This window comes from Apteryx rowi, unplaced genomic scaffold, assembly GCF_003343035.1.
Source record: "Apteryx rowi isolate R43461 unplaced genomic scaffold, aptRow1 scaffold_265, whole genome shotgun sequence".
Lineage (NCBI taxonomy): Eukaryota > Metazoa > Chordata > Aves > Apterygiformes > Apterygidae > Apteryx > Apteryx rowi.
In genome coordinates, this window is record NW_020449030.1 from 588,409 (window position 1) to 609,951 (window position 21,543).

Here is a 21,543-nt window from a genome sequence, read left to right on the forward strand (position 1 = left end):
CAGCGGGCGGTGGGCGCCTCGCGGGCTTCGGCGCGCGGCCGTGGCGCCAGGTAGGTGGGAGCGCGCCCGCCAGCCGGCCCCCGGCGGGGCTCCGGGGATGTCACCTGCCCTGCTCCCGTGGGCGGGTCGCGCCAGAGCCGCTGCGTGCAGGGATTGAGGGGGCGCCTCCTCGCGCGGGGATTGGGGCGCGTATCCGTCGCGGGAGGGCTCTTCGCGGTGCGACGGGTGTGCTCGGCTTGCGCTGCACTGCACTGCGCGGCACCGCTGGGCTTTGCACTGGGCACTGCACTGCGTGGCACGGCACTGCTGGGCTTTGCACTGGGGCACTGCACTGCACAGCACTGCTGGGCTTTGCGCTAGGGCGTCGCACTGCAAAGCACGACGCTGCACGGCACTGCTGTGCTTTGCACTAGGGTGTTGCACTGCATTGCTGGGCTTTGCATTAGTGTGTTGTGTTGCACTGCACTGCACTAGGTGAGGTGCCTCTTGTGGGTGACTTGCCACCTTGGGTGAGCTCGCCTGACCTTCCTGTGAACTTAAGCGGGAGTCTCCTGCCTTTTGGCGGGGGGGGCTTCGCACTTCCCTGCTGAGAGGAGCAGATGTGGGATGTGAGCGGGGTGGCTGGCAGTGAGGATGGCAGTGCTTTCTGGGAAGCCTGCGGGGGGATGTGTGGGGTGGCTGAAGGAGAAAAAAGTGCGTTCCCACTCTTGCCGTGCTTCTGGAAGTGTGTGTTCGCTCCGTGAACAGTTTGCATGGAAAAGCAGGGAGAGATGTTGTGATGTGTCTCTGCTTAGGAAGAAAAAAGGAAGAGGACTCCTTTGGCATAGCCCTGAGCTAATTATTGTCTTCAGCAGTTTTGGATCCTTTCCCTGAAAAGCAGAACTGTTGTACAAGGTTGTGGAGTGATTACTTAACAAATAGACTTTTTATTTGAAGAGTAGTTTGACCACAGCACTCTCTTCAGAAGAAAAAACAAAACAAAACAATAAAAAAAACTTTCATCAGCCTTTGTATTTATTGCTCAATTTACAGAAAACAAACTTTAGGGTGATGGAGTGAGTTTATTGCAAATGGGAGGAGGCTTTACACTCCCATAAAAACATGCAAAAGGGAGAGTTTCATACCTGGTCTTTTGCCTATGTACAACTAGACTTGTTGGAGTTGACTGTGAGCTGTGCACAAGCTTAAAAACCTAGCTGTTGGGAGAATCTTCTCTTTCCTCTCCCTCCCCCCTCTCCCTCCCCCCTCTCGCTCCCCTCTCTCCCTCCTCTCTCTTTTCCATTCCAGATGTCACATCATCCTGACCTAATCTATCCAAAGGAATTATTGAGACTGCTTCTTACCCTTGCTTTCTTGCCTGGTCAGCTCTGTTTGATGGCAGGATCGTTGTTAGCCTGAGTAAACAGCGGCAGCAGTGTAAACCCCTCTCTTGGGCTGCCTTGGGGCTTGCGTGGCTGAGCTAGACTAGGGGCTTCAAGGTTGCTTCAGAGCACGGGAAGCAGGGTTAGCTTTTCTGCTATTTGGGGGGGGGGTGGCTTTTGTTTTGTTTTTCTTTTTAGTGAGATGGTAATGGCACTGTGTAGGTAGAATATAGAACATGTTTTTGTGTCTTTTTTTCTGTATATAAAATGAGATGTAACTCCTTTCTTAGTTTATTAAAAAAAGAAAAGTAGCGCTACTGGAGATTGTAAGTATACAATATGTATACCCAGTTTCTCGTGAAAACGAAACTATGCCTGCCTTAATCTTTTCTCCTCATAGGTACAGCTTGTTAGTGGCAGGTTGTAAAGAGACGAGGACCATTTGAAACTGAAAGCAAAAATCCAGTTTCATTTCTCTTTGCAAAACAGGATGCGCTGGGGAGCAGCGCCAGGCTTGCCGCTGGTGTCAGCTGTGCAGCCGTCTTCAGAGAAAGCTGATGCATGTGCGCTCGGCAGGAGCCCGGCTCCTGGGGCGGGAGGGATGGCTGGAGGTGACACCTGAGGTCCAGGATGGTGGTGCGGCCGGTCGCATGCTGCCAGGGAGCCGAGCGGCCCGGTGGGGCCGGCTCCCAGGGTTTGCTCCATGGCGTCGGGCAAGTGGGCTTAGCTATCAGTAACGGTCTCTCGCTAACGGCTTGCCTAAAGTGAAGCCAGAGTACATGGGTAACGTGGGGGCTCAGGTCGTCTTGTGTTTGTGTTTGACGTGTTGCACCCCAGACGTTACGCTCCTTTTTCCTTATCTGGTTCCTGCATGACTTTCCAGGCATTTGCAGACCACTGAGGCATTGGTGCTAACTATATCCCGGTGCATAGGGTGTGTTTGCCGAGCGTCGGTAAGGACATGTATCTTCTTTCTGACAACATCTGTGCCCTACAAGCAGCAGTCTGACTGTGTTCCCAGGAGAAAGCTCGATATGAAGTCAAGAGCGCTCGAGGGTGTTTGACCTAGTTCAGTGCAGCAGCCAGTGAGCATCTCCTGTAACCACAGCCACAGCGCGGGGAAGTCTCGCAGCCGGCTTCCAAAATACAGACTTGGCATTTGCCTCCTAGACCTGGTGCAGGCAGATATCTGGCCTCAGAGCGCGGTACAGTTGGTATTCCCATGCACGGCAGCTGGTGGGCTAGATGCAGCATGGCGTCCTGCCGGTTGGAAACATGAGAAGGTAGGTTGGAGCGGGGCCAGCTTTTAGTGGTGGCGGAGAGACTTCGGCACTTCCAGGTTCTTGTGTGGATCTGGAGAGGTGCTTGGCCACACGACTGGTTTTGGTTTCACAGGGCAGGGCAGAGGAGTGTTTGGTTTTCTAGATGACGTGCTTTTGATTTGAGTTGACCAGCTTCTCCAAGGTGAGCTTGTGTATTTTACAAAGGTTGAAAGCAGTCTTCGTGAGGTGGCAACAGAGCATTTGATTAAAATGTTCAAATAATCACAAATGCCATTATCAGTTTTTCCAGACTAAACAGATCCTTGAGGATGTCCATGTGTAAAGCTGAACTTGTTTCCCCTCCTGTGTGAAGCTTTCTAATGAGGCTAATTATGGCCTTATGGCCTAATCCGTTATGACCTGGTCATACTGACTGCAGAATTCATCTTTGTCTCTGCTGTTTTTCCAAGACCACCTCTGAAAAGAGTCTCTAAGATTTTTTTTTTTTTTTTTTCTTTTGGTCAATTAGTGGAAAAGCACAGCTCCTTTCAAGAAGGACCTTCTCTCTGCTTTTCAGATACATCCTTCTCGGTAGGTGCAGAAGGTGTCTTTCAGAAGACCTGTATGGAGTGTCCCCTTTCCAGGAGGTTGTGGGACTTCCCGGATGGACGGAAGGTGGTTGGCGGCTGGAGCCGTCCCTCTGGTGTGGTGGGTCTGGGTGATGTGGCCATGTGCCCTCTTCTGGGGCGCAAGCTACGGGGAGCCGAGAGGTTTCCTGGTGAGGAAACATAGGTTATCTGAATGCCGATGAAGGTATTTCATTTTTACTCCATCGCATATGGATGCTTGTTTGCTGGGTTTTTAGTTCCCTACCTGTTGCTGGTTGGTGATGCCTACCTTTTAGGAAAAGGTACAAAGAGGAAGGATTATATATTCTATATCTTGTTGTAATAGGAATGAGGAAGTTGGATTTCCTGGAAGTGGGAGGATGCTTGTTTTCCACCACTGTTTAAATTCAGATGCAGAACTCCCCAAATTAGCATGCTTCACTGGTTGTTTGCATTACAGAAAGTTGCTGTGCCTCAAGAATAAAACCATTATTCTGCCACGGAGTACTGCCATAGGGATGGGCCCTCAAACTTAACTTTTAGCAGCAACAGTAATTATAAAGCTTTGATTTGGAGAACTATGAATAATTAGTGTAACACATAGTTTCTCTCTTAAAATATGTAAACCAGATGCATACAAGCTGCTCAGGGTCACTCTCAGAATTACTGATAATGAAGTTTTTGATACTACCAGCCTCAGATGTCCAGAAATCACAAGCTGGCCTCTTGAGAACGGTAACTGGCATAAGGAGCACAATGTTTTTCATGAATGACAAGTGGATTTTCTGAGCACTCTCTAGTCATATTTTCCAGCTTATCTGCTTGAGTCGGGGGTGTCAAAATGTAGCCTTACAACACCCCCTCCCCCCCAAACTGACTTGCCCTTGAGGATAGTGTGACTTGAAGCAGTTCAGTGGGACACCGACCATCGCAATAAAACAGAGTTGGCAGCATGTGAAGTAAATGGGAATTTTGCCCATTGGCAGCAGTAGGAGTTGGATGAGGTTGTGCCTTTAACTGTATCATCTTTTGTTCTAATGCTGCAAGTATAAATGAATATGCTTCATTTTTTCATTTTGCTATCACAGTCATGCTGGTGACTTCAGGAGAAGTAAACAAGTTAACAGAAAGTAGACTGTCTTATCTATGTGGGTTTTTTTTTTTGTTTTTTTGTCTCAACATTGCACTGACAGCATTGGGAGAATTTGGGAGAAGGGAAGAGGGTTTCCCAGGCCTTGGGGTGTCACCATAAATTTCTGTGTTCCACTGGCTCCATATCTTAGGAAAAATCCCCACTGTAGGAAGGGAACGTGTCTCACCAAGAAAAAAAACTTCATTAAGTTACCTTCAAATGCAGTTGTGATCCTGGCTTTTTGCCTTTTACAGAGGCCAACTGAAGCCAGAGTAATAAATGATGTTTTTGTTTAGTGCTTGCCATGCTCAACAGACTTTATATAATAGGTCTTCATTCAGTTAGTCCACTGACTTTGAGTTAAAATTGTTTATGCTCCAGGAAGATGTTAGGCAATAGCAAGACACGCTGTGCTAGTCAGTACAGCAGTTCTTTTGGGTAACCAGCTTGGATGTCACATTTTCATGCCTGGATATCTCTTGGGCCTGCAAACTTGGGGGTAGTTGCTAAAGCCCACAGCAGACATCCCAGTTACGTAAATGATGTGTGGTTTGAAGCTTTGTCTGGGAAACCCCAGTGCTGGCAAAGGACCAGCAGGTGGGCTCTCCTGGAAGTCCTGCCACCAGAGCCCAAACGGGAAGCTCGTGTCCTGCAGCGTCTTGGCACGCAACACGCTTGAAAGTCCTTTGAAAGCATAGGTTGCAGTTGGAGGTCTTTTGCTGTGTTGCAGAAAAAATAGTGCTTTAATTTTTTTTATAAATACTTATTTTTTAATTTTACTTCAAATAGACCTTCTGCCATGAAAAATAAAATAAACAAATATAATTCTGGGTGAAAGTTTCAGCCGATGTAGAAGCACAGCCTTAATGAAAAAAAGAACAAGTTTGAAATTCAACTGTGATTTAGGAAATGGCAAACTCTTGTATTCCCACGTCAAGAAATCCCTGTGTAGATGAACTGGATGAACTGGTTTAGGATTCTTTTTGGTGAAAATCATTTATTTAACCTTATTGAACATCACAGGATGTTTATTTGCCTAAATAAATAAAGCATATCTTCCGATGGGTCTTTCCCGGTGCCTCGGGTGTGCTACTTAGTACAGATGTTGTCCTGTCGATGGAGTCAATTTGTGCCCTTAAATAAGGGAGGCAAAGCGGGATCCTTAGTGTACCTCTTAATACCACTGTGCCGCAACACAGCGGTGCTGTTCAGCACCTCAGGTGCTGCTTGGGTCGTGAGAAGTCCTGCAAAGTATGGCAGTAAAACTTCTTGTTTTGTGTGTGCGTTCATTTGTTTAAAAACGCCTGGTTTTCTCTGATGCAAAGTGATTTGACCAATGATTTTAGCAGTTATGGTCTTGCAGGTTGTGTCACTCTTTGTTCCAGGCCAGCTAATAACTTGGGTAATAAGTAACCCGAGCGTTCCTTTTTGCCGAATTAAGCTTATCGGCTAGTACTAAGATCTGTGAGATAAATACAGCTTCCCACATTGTGAAGCACAGTTCTACCTCATGCTTTAGAATTTGAGTCTTCTCTTGTCTGTGACTTTGACCTGCTGTCTCTGAACATGCATGTAGTTTTGTTTTTTCCCTTTCCAGCTACTTGATTGTGTGATTAGTTTTATGTGAGGAACCTGATTTTGCTGTTTTAATTGTGACTTTTTTTCATGAACTGCAGTTGATGCCTGTTCCAACTTTTATTTTCTCCAGGTGCTTGCCATATTCATTTTTATACCTGTTTTAAAGTGAATTTAATCTTTTTCTGCAGTATTAATATACCTTTGTTTCAGTGTTTTTCTGGCAGTAGTCAGTTTTTTAATGTAGTTTTGTGTACGTTGGGTTATTAAACATATAACCAAAAAGATTGGACAAAAAGAAGTCACAATTAAAGACAAAAACCAAGTAAATAAATTTTGTGTTTAACTGATTTAAATGTATATGTTCATGTATTTCTTAAGTATATGAACTTTGCTGATTATCTTGGATTTTTCCTCCTGGATTTAGTGTGTGTGCACACATTTAAATAATTTGGAATCTTAATTTAAAAAATGTCATTTAAGGCCTGAGGAAAAAAATTGAAAAAATACTTTCCAGTGGTAGATCAGTTTGCCTGAGGTTGATTAAAAAACAGAAGGAAAGTTGAGATATCAACAGCAAAGATAAGATTGGCATCTGAGTTCTATTTGACTATTTCAAATGCAGCAAACAAAAAAGTTTTTTTTTATTGTCCTCCTTTTCAAATATGCAAAATCTGAGATGAAAATTTAAGTGGATTTGGGGGAAAGAAGTGCTTTATAATTCAGTGCTTTGTTTGATTTGTGTTTTTGCTTTCAATTAGCATGGATGCCCTGGAGCATGCACAGTTTATGAGACAAGCTGGGAATCAGGATTTTAAAAACAGAAATTACTCTTTGGCCATCAGAAAGTACGATCAAGCTTTACATACGCTCATTTGTTTACAGCAGTGGAACGTGTAAGTATTCTCTAATTACAAGGTGTAAATCCTAAGGCAGCCTGAAATTTGTGCAGTGCTGCAATTAACTCGGAACTGTATTTCCTACCTTGACACTTGACTTTCCTATATTTGTTGTCATACTCTTTAGTGTACCAGGAATAGTAATTACTGACAAGTGTGTGGGAGATTAGTTAGGTACTATAATCTGAAAAATTTTTATATAAGCATTAATTATAAGTTAGTGTAATTAAAGCTTGGGAATCTGATCCTGCTGTGCTGATTTGTATTAAATATATTTCTGTCCTTAGCTGACACATTGTGGATTAATATTTCTCTGCTTCTGCCAGATACTGGTCTTGTCTATGGCCTGGTTTTATATTAGCAGTCTGATTATTTTTAAAATGATTTGTACAGGTTGCTTTGTTCTGGTTATTTGGACATTCTTATTATTGTAAGATTTGGTCAAAAGTAATTTTTCAGGGGAGGAGTTATTTGAATGCTTCTTTTCAAATGTTAAGTGCTTTTCATCCTCAGTTAACATCAGTTGCTAACATTATTAATTGTTAAATAATTAACTATAAAATATTCATTACTACTGTGTGTCAGCACTTTTAACCTTATTTAACACTAGTCATTCATTCATTTGGACTATTTTCCATTAGTGTTAGCCATTCAGGCAAAGGATGGTAAAATGCTGTCTGGGGAGTATTTGGGGAGTGAAACAGGGCAAGTGCAGAGCCCAGCAGTCCATTTTGGTCGGCTCCTCCACATCTCCTTTTGCCTTCCTGTAGGCAACAGCAGGAGGTGCTCGCCTGGAAAACACTACTCTGAATGCATTTAATGTAGCTGAAACAACTTTCTTTAGGGTAGACTAGTAGGTAGGAGTACAGTGGAGGATGCAGCGCTGTGCCATGTATAATTTGTCTGAGCACAGGCAAAATGGGCTTTTCTGACTCCTCAGCACCCTGTGGACCATAGCCCTGTAAGTTGTGTGCAACTCTTCCCCAAAACTCTCCTTTGGATCCAGGTGGCTCTACATTAGTGTATTTTGTTCTCTCAAATACATATTTTTATTTCTTCAGCTTGTGTAAATGTGGATAATTGTTGGCTTCATCAGCTGGTGATACAGTAAAATGTTTTTAGATTGTTTTTTGACCAAAAAATTTCCACCTATCTGCTTCCACTCGTGTGTCTGTTTTTTCCTTCCATTCATTGAATGCCCAGGTGTTTCTGGATGGTTTCTTAACGTCCTCTTAAATCTTTGTACCATGGTATTCTAGTAGGTTGGCTTTAAGCTTTGGAAGTGTCCAGTAGATGTAGGGACAGTCATCTGCATTTTGCCTGGCATAGCGTATTTTCAGTATCTTTATCCAGAGATAAAAATTTATGAGAATAGTTCATTTCATAGTGTTACAGTGTCTCATAAACATGTGAGAGAAAGGCATGGTGTACAATGAGGTTTGCTTGTTGAATCTTAATAGTGATTTTTCATGAGTCACCCATGTACCATTACTATTCTTTTAAAGAAATCTTGCCCCAGCATTTTCCATAGGATGTTAATAAGAGATATTATAGCTGAGATTCTAATTAACTTTACTTTTTAAAACTTTTTTTTCCTCCTTCTAATTTTGTTAGGTGGAATGATCGTATATATATTTTTTTTTCTTGTAGCTAACTATAAAGCACCACATATCTTTTTTTTTTTTCTTCCTTTTTTTAAAACTAAACAATTATACTGTTAACTTTCATAGGTGTTACAGAGACATAGCTGTGTTACACTGCAACAAATCAACTGCCTTGTACAGTCTTGGTAAATGGAGAGAAGCAGCTGTTTCAGCCTACGAGAGCTTGCAGTGGGATCCAGAGTATGTTAAGGTACTGAAAAGTTTAAGCTGGCAGTTTCTGCCTAATTTATTTTTTAAACAAGCATCAATATTTGCTTCTTGTTGCTTTTATTTTTTTTAAGGTGCAATAAACAAATATAGAATAAAATTCCAGAATCAGTGTCTGAATATGTAGATGAACATAGGAATTACTACTGTAACAGTCCTTCTAATAAAGTGAAGCAGCTCCCAGATACTGTGGTAGGAGGCTTATGATTTAAATATGGTAGAATTGCATGCAAATGTCAATTTAACTTGCACTGAATCATGGCATGCCGATTAGGTGTTTTGAACAAATCAATTCCACTATGGCTCTGAGCCATTAGTTCAGTGGTGAATTTAAATGTATTCAAGTACCATTGACTGAATAATACAAGCATTATGGTAAATACTGAAAAGTGCTGCAGAACACTGAAATAAACTTGTATTGTGGACACTGTGACAAAGACTTTTTCCTGTCCAGAGGGAGTCAAAATACAGTTGTTACCTAAAGAATTCAAACACATAATGTTATTTTCCAAATTTTGTGTTCCAGGATTTATTGCTCTTTCACAGTATCTATAATGACCTCCCTAACATACAATATACTGGATTGCAAATTCTGAGGGTTGTTGACTGCATTGTGTGTGTGTGTGTGTGTTTTTAATAAGCGTGTGAGAAGTGGTGAAAATAATACTACTGGTCATGTTCTAGTATAATTAGTGAATTTAGGAGAAAATGATATTTTGCTGTGTAGTAAAGATCTCTGAATATTTTCCGAACAAGAACACTGAGTGTACCAGACTTGTGATTCTTTAAGGGAATAAAAGATTGTCTTGTCTTCTCACACAATTACCTATTTTTGCTGTGTTAGGTTGGTACTTAAGAATTTCTGTCAGCTATTTCAGTGTTGATAACTTTAAGGCAAAGTGCCTGTGCAGACAGTTGCAGTAGGGATTTCTCTAATAGGTCTTATCTCCTAAACTGTTGGCAGCTCATGGCGGTTTTTGTTCTTCTTTTTTCCCCAGGCTTATTACAGAGCTGGCCACTCACTGATCATGTTGTCAAACTCTTTTGAGGCAGTTTCTGCGTTTCATAAGGGTTTGAGTCTTCTGAATGCTTCTGCAGATCAATCTCAAGCTGCTGATTTTGTAGCGGGARTCTTCATAAGTGTCAATGGTAAACTCAAAAACTTATTTTTCTAAGAGCCTTTCAGCGATGGGGACAATGCAAGTCTTTGGTAGGGCATCTTTTGTGCAATCATTCATTTGGCCATTACTGCCACAGGTCTATCTTAAATGAATATATTTAGTGGCGCTTTTCTGCACCGTTGCATGCTTATTTTTGACGAATGTCTACCCTCAGTCTCCCTGCTCTCTTAAACGCTTCAAGCTCTCCTCCCCGTCTTGCTTTTTGGTCTGAATTGAAGGCTTTGTGTGATGGGCTTGCAGGCATTATGTGCGGTTTCTGGCAGTGCCCCTTCTTCACTCACTCGAACTTGTAGCCTTGTGTTAAGGACCTTCATTAACTTAACAGCATCTATATCTGGGTTCACCTACAGTAAGTAGAAAACCAGCATAAAGTTTTGAATGTCGTGGAGTTTAGAGGTGTTTTTTTGAGGGCAAGGATTACTTTTTTTTTTTTTTTCATATTTAATGAGCACTGACTACTGATAACAACGCAGCTTTTCAGTTTAGTGGACAAAGATATTTATAATATTAAGTCAGATGCGTGCCCACATTTGACATTTTCTTGGGTATTAATCAGCACTAAAGTTGCCACTGTGCAATGAAGTTATTTAGTTGGGGACCACAACTTCAAAAATGCTGCGTGTACCAAGTAATTCTCATACTGGCTTCTTCCTGTAGATGAAAGAGACCTTCCATTGACTTATTTCCAGGCTCGTGCTTATATTTTCAGTGCAAGGTTTGATGCACTGATTTGGCAAATGGTGATAGAAAAGTTGGCCCAGAAAGGAAAGTGGCAGGTAAGTTTATTGCTACCTAAAGAGAACAAGTGTCCTGTATTTCTGCACAGTAGCTATGTATTTTTTTTCTCTGTTTAGGGTAAGCTATCATTACCTTTAAAATCTGAAACAATGAATACTTATTGTTTTCCTTGTTGGAAATATCCTGATTTTAGACTTGGAAAAATACTGAGTGGTAAATCTCTGAGATTGTTTACTTTCTCAGAGGGGTAAAATCAACTAAAAATTCCATTTGTCTCATTACTTTTCTGTGATAATTACAGTGCCATCTAGAATGATTATTGTTGAAAGGTGTTAGAGGAAAAAATATTTGTGGTCCCTTTTGCTCTTCCTTCTGTATGACCAGTTGGATTTTTGAAGCTGTCTGTGAAAGACCCACACACAACAGACCATCTCAGTGGGAGTATATGGCTGTTAACCAAAACCAAATTAATTAATAAACTCAGAAGGTATATCACCTGAAACTTTTAATTCCCTTTTTGTAGTGACTGTAAGAAAAATTGATCATTCTTACGATTATACCCTGCAAACTTTTTAAAGAAACACGTAGATGGATTAATACATGTTCAGGAATACTTCCCCCTCCTCCCAAAAAAAAAGTTGGTTTTGCTTTTGAAACTTGAAGCTAAACAGACATTGTTTATTATACTGAGTACCTGAAAATGTTTTTGTGCAATCTGCAGTTCCCTCAGGGAGCTGCTCCAACTCTGATTTCTGTGAAGATAGGTAGGTTTTCAAGGAGCAAGGCACAGTTTTTAGGGAAATAGACAAAACAAAAACAAACAGTTGATTCCTGTTAAGGATTTTAACATAGCTGGGGAGCCTCATGCTCCTGAATGTGAAGGTCCACCTCAAAGCAGAGGGTCCATTCCAAAGTGTATTGGAGAGACTTCTAGGACCTGACCTAGCATGTGTTTTTTATTTTTGAAGAAATTTTCATCTGTCATAGCTTCTCAGTCTGTTACAATCAAGTAAAAGTGTTTTTTACCATTTTTGTAATTCACTGTTTACTTATTTAAGACCATCCTTCAGTAGTTCTTTTCCATGTTGGACTGCAGTGCTGTCTGCCTTAGCCAGTGTGGTTAAATCACTGGTTGGTTAATAAATGGAAAGGTGAGCTCTCATCACCAGCTGTGCTGTTGCAGGTGCATGATAGCGTGTGCTGTGGGGCAGGGCAGCTTGTGTGCAAGATAAGGGACACAGGGAGGGAAAAAGTGTATATAACATTAAGTTGTTAATGGAAGGGAAGATTCAGCTGATAGTGTTTGAAGACCTGTCAAGATCTTAAGGATTAGGAATGTTGTTAGCCCTCACTTAGTTTTCCCAAAACATCTGCTGAGGCAGTGAAACACAAATGAAAGTTCCTAAGTACACTTACATGATCTCAAATATTTTCTTTTTTTTTTTTCTTTTTTTTAGTCTTGTCTGCTACTCTTCTCTGAGAAGAGAGAATTGCCCACAAATCTCAGAGTCAATCAGTTATCACTGAAGAATCTCTTTGAGGTAGTGTCAATTTTATTCTTTATTTTGTGCATATTTCATCATGTCTTTTACTGAGAGATTTTCAATCTTGTGTACAATGCTATAATAGATCCAAGAAAAATAAAATGGAAAATAACATATGTACTTTATACGGTTATATTAAATCATCTATTTTGTTCTTTTTTATTTGATCATTATAGAATCTTTAATTTGTATAAATTCTGTACATAATTTAATATTTCCTTTGATTTGATTAAAGGATTTGTTCCTCTCAAGTACAGAAAATGGTACATGTTGGGCTTGGAAGCTGGCATTTATATTAATGTAGAAAAATGTTTGACATCTGTTAAGTTGGATGTTTTCCAACCAGAATAATTCATGATCTTTCTGGGATAGTGTATTATTACGCTTTGCCAACCAGTCTCCACGCTGTTTCTCAATGCTGAGCATGATTAAAGGGAGATGAACTGGGATGATAATTTTCCCTTCCCTCCACACCCCAAATTTTTGGTAGGTTGCTTTATACCTAGGCAGCAGTTGCTAAACTCTCTCCCTGAAGGCCTTGATGCTTTCCAGATGATGTAGAGGATTTTGGCAAGATGTAAACATACAGCCATAGACTGAGTAGCCACAATGCCTAGTGCCTTTCACTGAGATGGTGGCATCTGCAGCCAGTAGAATTTGATCTTTATATTGCTTTTCTGAAACTTGCTGTTTTTTTTTTTTTTTTTTTTCTTGCAACTTCTCATGTTCTGCAACACTTGGATGTCCAAAGCTTTCTATACTGGGGGAAAAAAAACATCTTCCAACTGTCAAACTGCCATGCTAGTCTTGCTGCCAGTCCCATGCACACTGGTATGTCCCAGGGAGTCTGGTCATGTAATTGGGTGCACTGGGTGGCCTCGCTGGGCTCATGGTGCTTCCTCCCTGCCTGTGTGCACGGGAATCCTGCCAGACTACCTAGGACGTGTGAAGGGATGTGCAACCATCGTTCCCGACCCACCAGGAGTCAGGATGTGCCTGGGGGGCTGACTGTGCGGCAGGAGCTGCCAGGGGTTCACCTGGTCTGCAGCCTAGGAACAGCTGCTGTCTGCAGCAGGAACATGCATGGTTTTTAAAGGCATCGCATAGCATCCCAGTCTGCTATCATGCAACTGATGCTCAGCCTGTTTTAACTGCAGTTTAGATAAAGCATTCCTTTTGGCCAATTTAAAACAAAACAAAAAACTCTGTATGCTTTTTTTTCTTCTGTTTCTCTGTCTGTGTAACTTAGTTAACTGCAGTTCTGCTGTATGTAGTATGCTTTTAAAATATATGATTAAACCTTCATGGAGAAATTCTGTTTGGCTTTAAGCCAACGGAAGCTTTAGAAAATGTTAACTGTAGGCTACGCAGTACCATTCCTTGGCATTTACTGGTTATCAGATTAACAGTTCAGGGCATATTAATGGAATATACTGTAATTTGCCATTTAGCTGTTTCAATGCCAGTGGTATTTCTGTCATAACGATATCAAATTGGGCTTTTTCCATAAATATATTTCACTTAAGTGACTGACAGAGTGAACAGGAGTAATCCTGAAAAAGAAGGGGAGGTGTCAAAGGAAATGCAGCTTATCAGTCAGCCTGCTTATAATGATAGCAGAAGAATTAGCAGATGGGGATGCACAAACACCAGTGAAGCTTTAGCTACCATCCAGTGTGTATGCTGTGTTTGTGCCAGCTGAGTAGCCCATGCAGGGCTTTGTGCTACCCTTGGTCACCCCTTGCGTGTTCGCTCCCCTTCTTTGGAGCGCGCTCTAGGCCCTGACAGTAAAGCTTGTAAATGCCATAGAGGACCTGTAAGGCATCTTAGCAAAGATCTTCCTTCCTAGGCAGGCAAATCAATGCGCCTCAATGAGAGAGCAGGATAACCATGGGTTGCCCTTGCAAAACAGTATGTCATTTCTTGTTTAATGGCCCTTCCAGTCTTTGCTCTTGAAATTTTTCTACATGCAGAAGATTGAAAGATTCAGGATGGAAAAATCCCTAAGCACTGCTTTTCTTTTGCAAGAGTTAAAGGAAAACGTGTCTTTCTGACAACTAGAACTTCCCCTGCTGCCACTACACGTTCACTGTGTGTGTGGTATTTTGAATTTGTAACTGCACAAACGGTAATTTTTGCCAGTCAAAATCTGGCATGAGGCATTAGAGAAACACTTAATTGTGGATGTTAGAAGCACGTGTGAAGACTGATACTTTTTTTAAAAAAAGTGACAGACACAAATGGAAAAAGTATGGTTGAATACCATTCCCAAGCACCCCCTCATGGCCTGATCCTTTTGGCATATCGTCCCAACTTCCATCTCCGCTTCCTCTATCCCCCTCTAGAGTTCCTCATGTCACTGCCCCCCTCTCTGGTAGGCTGTGCTTCATATTCATTAAGTCATTACTAAAACATCCTTTTTCAGTTCAGCCTCCTCCTGCTCAGGCTGTGCGCTTCCAGTCTTGGTCTGTAAACTTTCCTGTAAAATTCATGCTGGTGCCAGATCACCTTCTTTGAAGCAAACTGGCCTAAAATCTGCCTCCTAAGCCTTAACACCTTTTCTTTATGTGAGCAGTCGTATAATTATTGCTGTCTTAACTCTGGATGTTTGCTGAGCTGGCAAAGAGAGAGTAGGGCTTTGACCTGCTGTCCGTCTATGGGATTTCTGAGCTATAAAAGGACCAGTTGCCTGCACTCCCTACATCTCCTTCCCCAAGTCACTAGCTCCCTTTTACCAATTTCAAGTAATTTTTTTTTTCTTTGCTGGGGGGGTAGTTGGCTGCATAAAACTACCTCATTTGAGCTTAAAGGGACAATATCCCATTGCAGCAATATGTGCCTTGAGATGCAGTAACATTTAATAGACATGTATAAGGCAGAAACTTGCAGTCAATTATAGAAAAGAAATACAGAAATAAGTATTATAAAACAGACTTCAGATTCCATGCTATTCAGAGCAGGGTGAGATTCTCTCAAGATTCATGTGTGTCTCATAGGAGAAGAATATTTGTTTTGGGCTTCTACTGTAACTGTTGCAAAATGACACATTTGTTATATATGTACTGGATATGGCTTGATTATTATTGTCCTGCTGATTCTTGTCATTAAAACTGTGGAATTATGACTTAAAAAAATGTCTTTTGCATATGTAAAATAATGTTTTGCAACTGTTCTCTTTTTTTCAGACTTACGAATTTTGTGGGCTTGATGACAGGATGCAACAAGTAGCAGAATTAGTCAAATGGCTAATTTCCATTGGGGCAAAAGTTGCAACCATTGGAGCGTGTCCACTTCATGCTGTTATCAGACTTTGTATCAAAGCAAGTGAGTGACATCCTGTGCTAAAATTAAACAAGGTGGCCTTTTCAGATAACTGACAGCTGGAACTTTCTATTTAATTAAAAACAAAAACAAACACCCCCCCCCCCCCGAGATCAGATCAGACAGTTATGACCTTGCATGTATCAATACAGTGCTATTTAAAAGAATGTTTTAAGCTCTCTTTTTGATCATCTACACTTAGTAATGATACAAAACTAATAAGTACATTTAGATTATGTGTATGGGATACCTGTAATATGGTTTGAAGCCAAAGTGTAATTGACGTGGATCTTTCAGAGCCTGAATATATCAGCTTTGAGGGAAATACAGGATTTCTTCCTGCCACCTCAGTGTGGATCAGCAGTTTCTATATGTGCTACAGATCTCCGGGTCAGTCACAGAGCTGGGCAGGCTGCGAGTCAGTGAGAACGAAGCGCCACATCTCCCATAGTGCGACTGGCTCTTACCACGATTTGGTTTACATTTTTCTTCCCCTCTCTGTCTCCATGTTCAAGAAAAGATTCCTTAAAGGTGCATCATTCTGCTCTGTAGGCAAAACAAAACATCTGTTTATGCCATACCTCTGTTTACCATTTCATAACAAGTGGGTGTCTTTAATCATTTCAGAAAGGAACCACCTTTTCAGGTGGCTACTGGCTCAGAAGCCACACTTGAAGGATAGGATTAACCAGCAAGACAGAGATGGGTGCACTGTCCTGCATGTTGTGGCATCCAGTGAATATTCCCGGAAATGTAGTAAATATACATCTTTATTTTTTTTCTTCTTTTTTCTGTTGCTGTGGGGTTTTATTTTCTTATGGGGAAAAAGGAATGGAAGAAGATTTCAGACACCAGGGTTAATTATTTCATGCTGAGGAAGAAAATGAGGAAGTCATGTAATCAGACTATAGACTTGTAATTATGACTAATATTTAAACATTTCAGCAGTTCCTTTATAAAATCACTAGCTCTGTTATGGTGGCTTTTTCTCTTGCTCTTTTGGTTATGATTTGCCTACAACTTGCTTGCTTCAGTTTTTAGGTACATTTTTAAATCTCAGTGTCCTCATAAAATACTGTTAGAGCTCCAGTGTATCTGGAGTTTTCTTTCTTGTTTGTAAGGTAGATGAAGGCTTAAAACCTAACCATAAGTAGTAATGTACCTTGGTCAGAGGGGGAAAATGAAATGCTCTCCTCCTGGTTTTCTGAGGGATTTCTTTTACATTAACTTAGCCTGGCTTTTTTCCTTGTATTTGTTACTACGTCCACTGGGTGGCAACAGGAAATAAGCATCAATCCCAAGATAACACTAGGCTTCTAGATCATTAAATGTAACGACATTCTAGTCGTTCTCTTTAATAGTACGAATGAGATGCCCATAGCCTTTATGTAACTAAATTGATTTTCTGTAGAGGAGTCGCACTTCTCTCGCAGCAGTTTCATCTGTTGCTAAATGACTACTGCATTTCCCAAACTGATCCTGTACATACATATATATACACGTATACAATGCATATGCATATATTTTATATATGTAAAATATATAAAATTATATATAGAGGTACATGCACATGCATGCATATAAATATATATACGCTCACATTTTTTATATATAAATAAATATATACACACACCTATATACATATATATACACACACACACGAACCCCTCAGAACCACCTGCAAACAAAAATAATCCCTGAAATAGCATGAATGGTAGGCTTAGGCAAACAAAGCAAGACAGCTGTGTGGCCATCTAACACTGCTTTGCTAACCATGGCTCATTTTTCCCTTGCATGGCAGGCAGCGTGGCTCTCCTGCGCTCCTCTAGCTGGTTTGTGGGCATGGCGTATAGCACGCGCGCAGCTCTCCGAGGCCAGAGGTGCAGACAGCTGCTTGCAGCGCTGTGGAATGCCCCTGATAGTGCAATATGACAAACTAGGAAGGGAGCACATTTTCTTCCAGAATATTAGATAATATGTGAAGGCTTTAAATCAAAATTGTATTTATTGCATCTGTTTGATCTGTAACACTTATTCTGAAATATTGTAGAGGACAGTAACTTCTGTGGAAAGAACTAGTACCTACCATTAGTCAAATTAGAAATAATCTTTGTTACAAGACTGATTACCGAGAAAATCATATATATTATGGTGCTCCTGGCTTAGGAAGGAAACCTAGTGTCTAGCTGCATCTATTCATTCCAGAATATGTGAAATACTCCCTTTTGTTGAGTCACCTTTTAAACAATAGTAAAAAGCCCTGTTTCTTTTCTTTATATTCAGAGCAGTTGGCCTAGAGAACGGAGACCGGAGCCGGGGCATCAGGGAGGAGGGTATTGCGCGCTCTGCCTCTGGCCTCTTGGATGCTCCTGAGGCACCCCGTCACTTTGCTTTCTATGCTTCCATTTTCCCATTTATAATAAAGAAGATGAGATGTCAGTTTTTCTGAACAGGCTTTTGGGTTTCTGTCGAGGAATAATACCTAACAGTACCTCATTCTTACGACACTGGTAGAATTCAGATATGTTGTTTTGAGTAAAATTACATTAGAAGTTGTGCCAGGAACTTAAATCTGAATAATGGGAATTTTGCTTCCTGTAACACTTACTCGTTTAATGCTTTAGATCAAACAGAAGATGTACGCATGCTCCTGAATTTTGGGGTTGATCCCACCATTCCAGATGGACGGTCAAGATATGTCATAGATATCTTGAAAAAGAATAAAAACTTCAGTGCTGTCAAAGCAGTCAGCAATCACATTGAGAAACGCACTTCATCTGAGGAATTGTCAGGTATTGTATGGACTGTGTGGTTTCCCTGTTTTAAAATTGTATTCTTTGGATACAAAATTGTTTTATTTGTCATTGGTAATTGTGTTTTTTTGTGAAAGTTTTCATACAAGTCACAACATCACCCTGATTTCCTATCAGTCAGTTTTAAACATTTTATTCTTGGCTGAAGGTGTCTGCTGTCCAATTACTGTTCTTAATATATAATACTGTTCTTAATATATCATGCAATAAGTAACTCTAGGTTGCTATAAATTACTGTAAACCACTGTTTTTTCCTTAACGGAAAATGTGGTTCCTCCAATAGAAACTGCTTCTCCTTTTGATGCTTTTCCAGTTTTGACCTTTTACCTGAACCTTAGTTTTCAGAAAATGAAGCATCTGGTAAAAGTATGGGTGGCCTATTTTAAAATGCTTTATCAAGAAGAATGCTAGCAAGAAATAGAAACCCTGAAATGATGAATGTATGTGTGTGAAATGATGCTGACTGTTTTTAAAAATAAACAAAACAAAATAATATTTTAATGAGAGCTTTGTTCACAAAGTTTCAGCCATCTTTGATCTGTATGGGTGATGTGTAGATAAAACTTCTGTGTTAGTTTGAAAATCTTAACCTCTGCATATTGGAAGGGAAAAGAATAGCAATGCAGACTATCAGTCTAAAGCTAAGAGAGTCTCTTGCAACCAAAACTGGGGAGCTCAGATTTACATTCTTGGGCAAACTTCAAGTGTGTTAAAAGGCTTTGATTTGTTGATATTTCTAGGTAGTTTGCAAAAGATCTGTTGTCTTACAGAAAAACAAAAATTTTAATTGTCCCAGGGCTAACATGAAGGAGGTGATAAATTGGTTTCTAGGCTGCTTTTTCATAATAACTTGTCAGTTTTAAAGAGGATTCTGATTCATCTGTTGCTTGTAATTTTCTGTCCTGATCAAGTGTGATGGTCCAAATAACTGGCATTTCCTCTTGCTTACCAATAAATGAGGATGAGAAAGCATATAAATTTTCTGATGCTGCCCCAGTGTGAAATTATCAAGATCAGCTATGCCTTGTATAGTTTCTTTCCTGTCTTAACAAATGGGATGACTTTTGAGCTGTCTAGACTGTGGTATAGGTCAGAGATATGCTAGCTAGGTCAGAAGATTGAAGCTGACTACCTGCAGGGCTGGAAAGTCTCTGTGGGATGTGCATGGCACTACAGCTTGGTTGCTACTTATATCCTAGCTCTAAAAAAGTCCATAGTGTGGCCATGTATCTAGCAGAGGATCCAGTTTGGAGACGCTCTTGTGAGTACCCCTATGAGAACTGGCTGATCAGCTGATTAGGCAAGATGTTCCTGCGGGACTTTGAGATCTAGAAACTGAGGAGGCAGATCCTACAGCTGGTCTTTTCAAGCCATGGTTTAGGCCACCGTTTAAAGTTAGAAGATGAATAAGTCCTAGGCATAGGCTTTGCTCACCTTGAAACCATTTTTTTCAGTACAGTCTTTCTGAGATGGTGTGGTGCCTCATTTGCCTGTTTTCCCAGGCACTAACCTACTCCAGCTTTAAGGTAACGTCTGTATTAGCAGTATTACCATATTAGCCCAAAGCATAACCTTTTCAAACCAGAGCTGGCTCATCTCATGCAGATATCAGAGCACAGATGGAGCAAAAGACTACAGAGACAGGTGAAACTCATCAAAAAAACAAAGCTTTTAGATTACGTTTCTGATTTCATGTGTATATGGCATATAAGATGCATTGGATTTCATTGCACTTGCGTCTTCTGACTCCTGGCAAGCGGATTCCCACAGTTGCTCTTTCTTTACCGTAGAGATCTCTTGACATGCTCTGGAGAAGGTCTTAGCCCAGTGACATATCAGGAAGCTAACACCAATCCCCCTGTGGTGGTAGCTGCCTTGTCTGGTGTTCCAGGTAGTTCGGCATGTCTTTTCTGTTCAAGTTTTTTCTGCAGTGCGCAGCCCCCAAGTGTTTTCTAGGCTTGGTGCAAATAGGGAGGCTGGAGAACATGTTCCTGCATTACAGAAAACAATCTGGCATTAATCCTGAGTGCTAAAAAGATGACCAACCTTTTCTGTCTCTTTGATGTCCTAAGGGATAAAGTTGCTGTTTTATTTGGTATAAAGTTGGGCTAAGTCTTCGAGTTTTCATCTAAGGGCATTTGTTAGGATAATATTTAATCTGCCATTGTTCGTTATATAAGTATCTTCATTTGTAGGTATCATTCTGGTGTGTGTTGTTGTTGTTTTTTTTTTTTTTTTAGCGATTAGGGCAGCAAGAACTCCACAAGAAGTCTGCCTCATGTCAGCAGCCTACTAGTGGGGCTTGACATGGATTTTGTTTGCCACTATTATGAAATTCATTGAACCTGTTTAAATCCCAATATAACTTTTTTGTAGAAGTGGATAGATTTCATCAGTAGCCTGTGATTAGTGTATTTAGACATGTTATAGCTAAGTTAATCTATCTGGTTGTTCTTGGTCAAACCATGAAATGCAGTTAATACATGTGCTGTAAGAAGAATTGCCCACCTCAGGTTCATTGTAAAGTAAAGAAAAAGGTGAAAAAGGAGGTTAAGGAAAGAGCTGTGCAATCTAGAAACCTGCAGAAGAACAAATTGTTTTAGGGTTCTCTGTAGTCTTTATAATTGTAAATGTAGGTATTCTTTGTTTATTTGTAGAAATACTTACTCTGGTTTTGAAACTTGCATTGTTCTTGACTTAGTATTTCATGATAATTCATAGGATAACTTAACGTAGCACAAAAATATTTCCATTTATACATTTAAACTTTTCTGACTTTAAGTTTCATTAAACGACCCTATGATCTTGCACTGCAGAAATGGGAAAGGGAAGTGCTTAATTTATCTTCAGTATACTGTAATTTATTTTGTATACATTCATCAAGTCTTGTCTTCTAAATTTACAGTGCAGATCTTTTCATTTCTGTCATATGGAAGTTCTTTCATGTCCCTAATCACTTATGTGTCCACTTCTAAATCTGTTTGATTCTTGCCTTTTTAGTTTTACTTTTTCTGTTGAAATAATAGATTATGCTTTTAATAATGCTTAGAATATGCAAAATTCTCATCTGGCTGTAAGTTATAAGATACCACATATTGCTATTTTCAAAATTGTCCTTGGAGACTCTTAAGAACAGTATATTTCTTTTTTCAGCTATTTGTCTTTCCTATTGCTATTTTTACTATGAAAATTAGGAATGGAATATCCCAAAAAAGTTGAAAAGGTTAATATTTAATAT

At 40.4% G+C, this 21,543-nt stretch overlaps 1 protein-coding gene across 1 annotated transcript; it reads left to right on the plus strand.

Moving 5' to 3' along the window:
* The first annotated feature begins 6 nt into the window (after window positions 1–6).
* LOC112967137 (TPR and ankyrin repeat-containing protein 1-like) lies at window positions 7–20,601 on the plus strand. The gene is made up of 11 exons (XM_026067940.1): window positions 7–50; window positions 3,201–3,214; window positions 6,700–6,834; window positions 8,568–8,691; window positions 9,707–9,857; window positions 10,547–10,665; window positions 12,085–12,168; window positions 15,357–15,495; window positions 16,120–16,248; window positions 18,117–18,284; window positions 20,546–20,601. Exons 3-11 carry the CDS (start codon window positions 6,701–6,703, stop codon window positions 20,599–20,601), a joined length of 1,104 nt encoding a protein of 367 aa, XP_025923725.1. The 5' UTR covers window positions 7–50; window positions 3,201–3,214; window position 6,700.
* The last annotated feature ends 942 nt before the right edge of the window (window positions 20,602–21,543 follow it).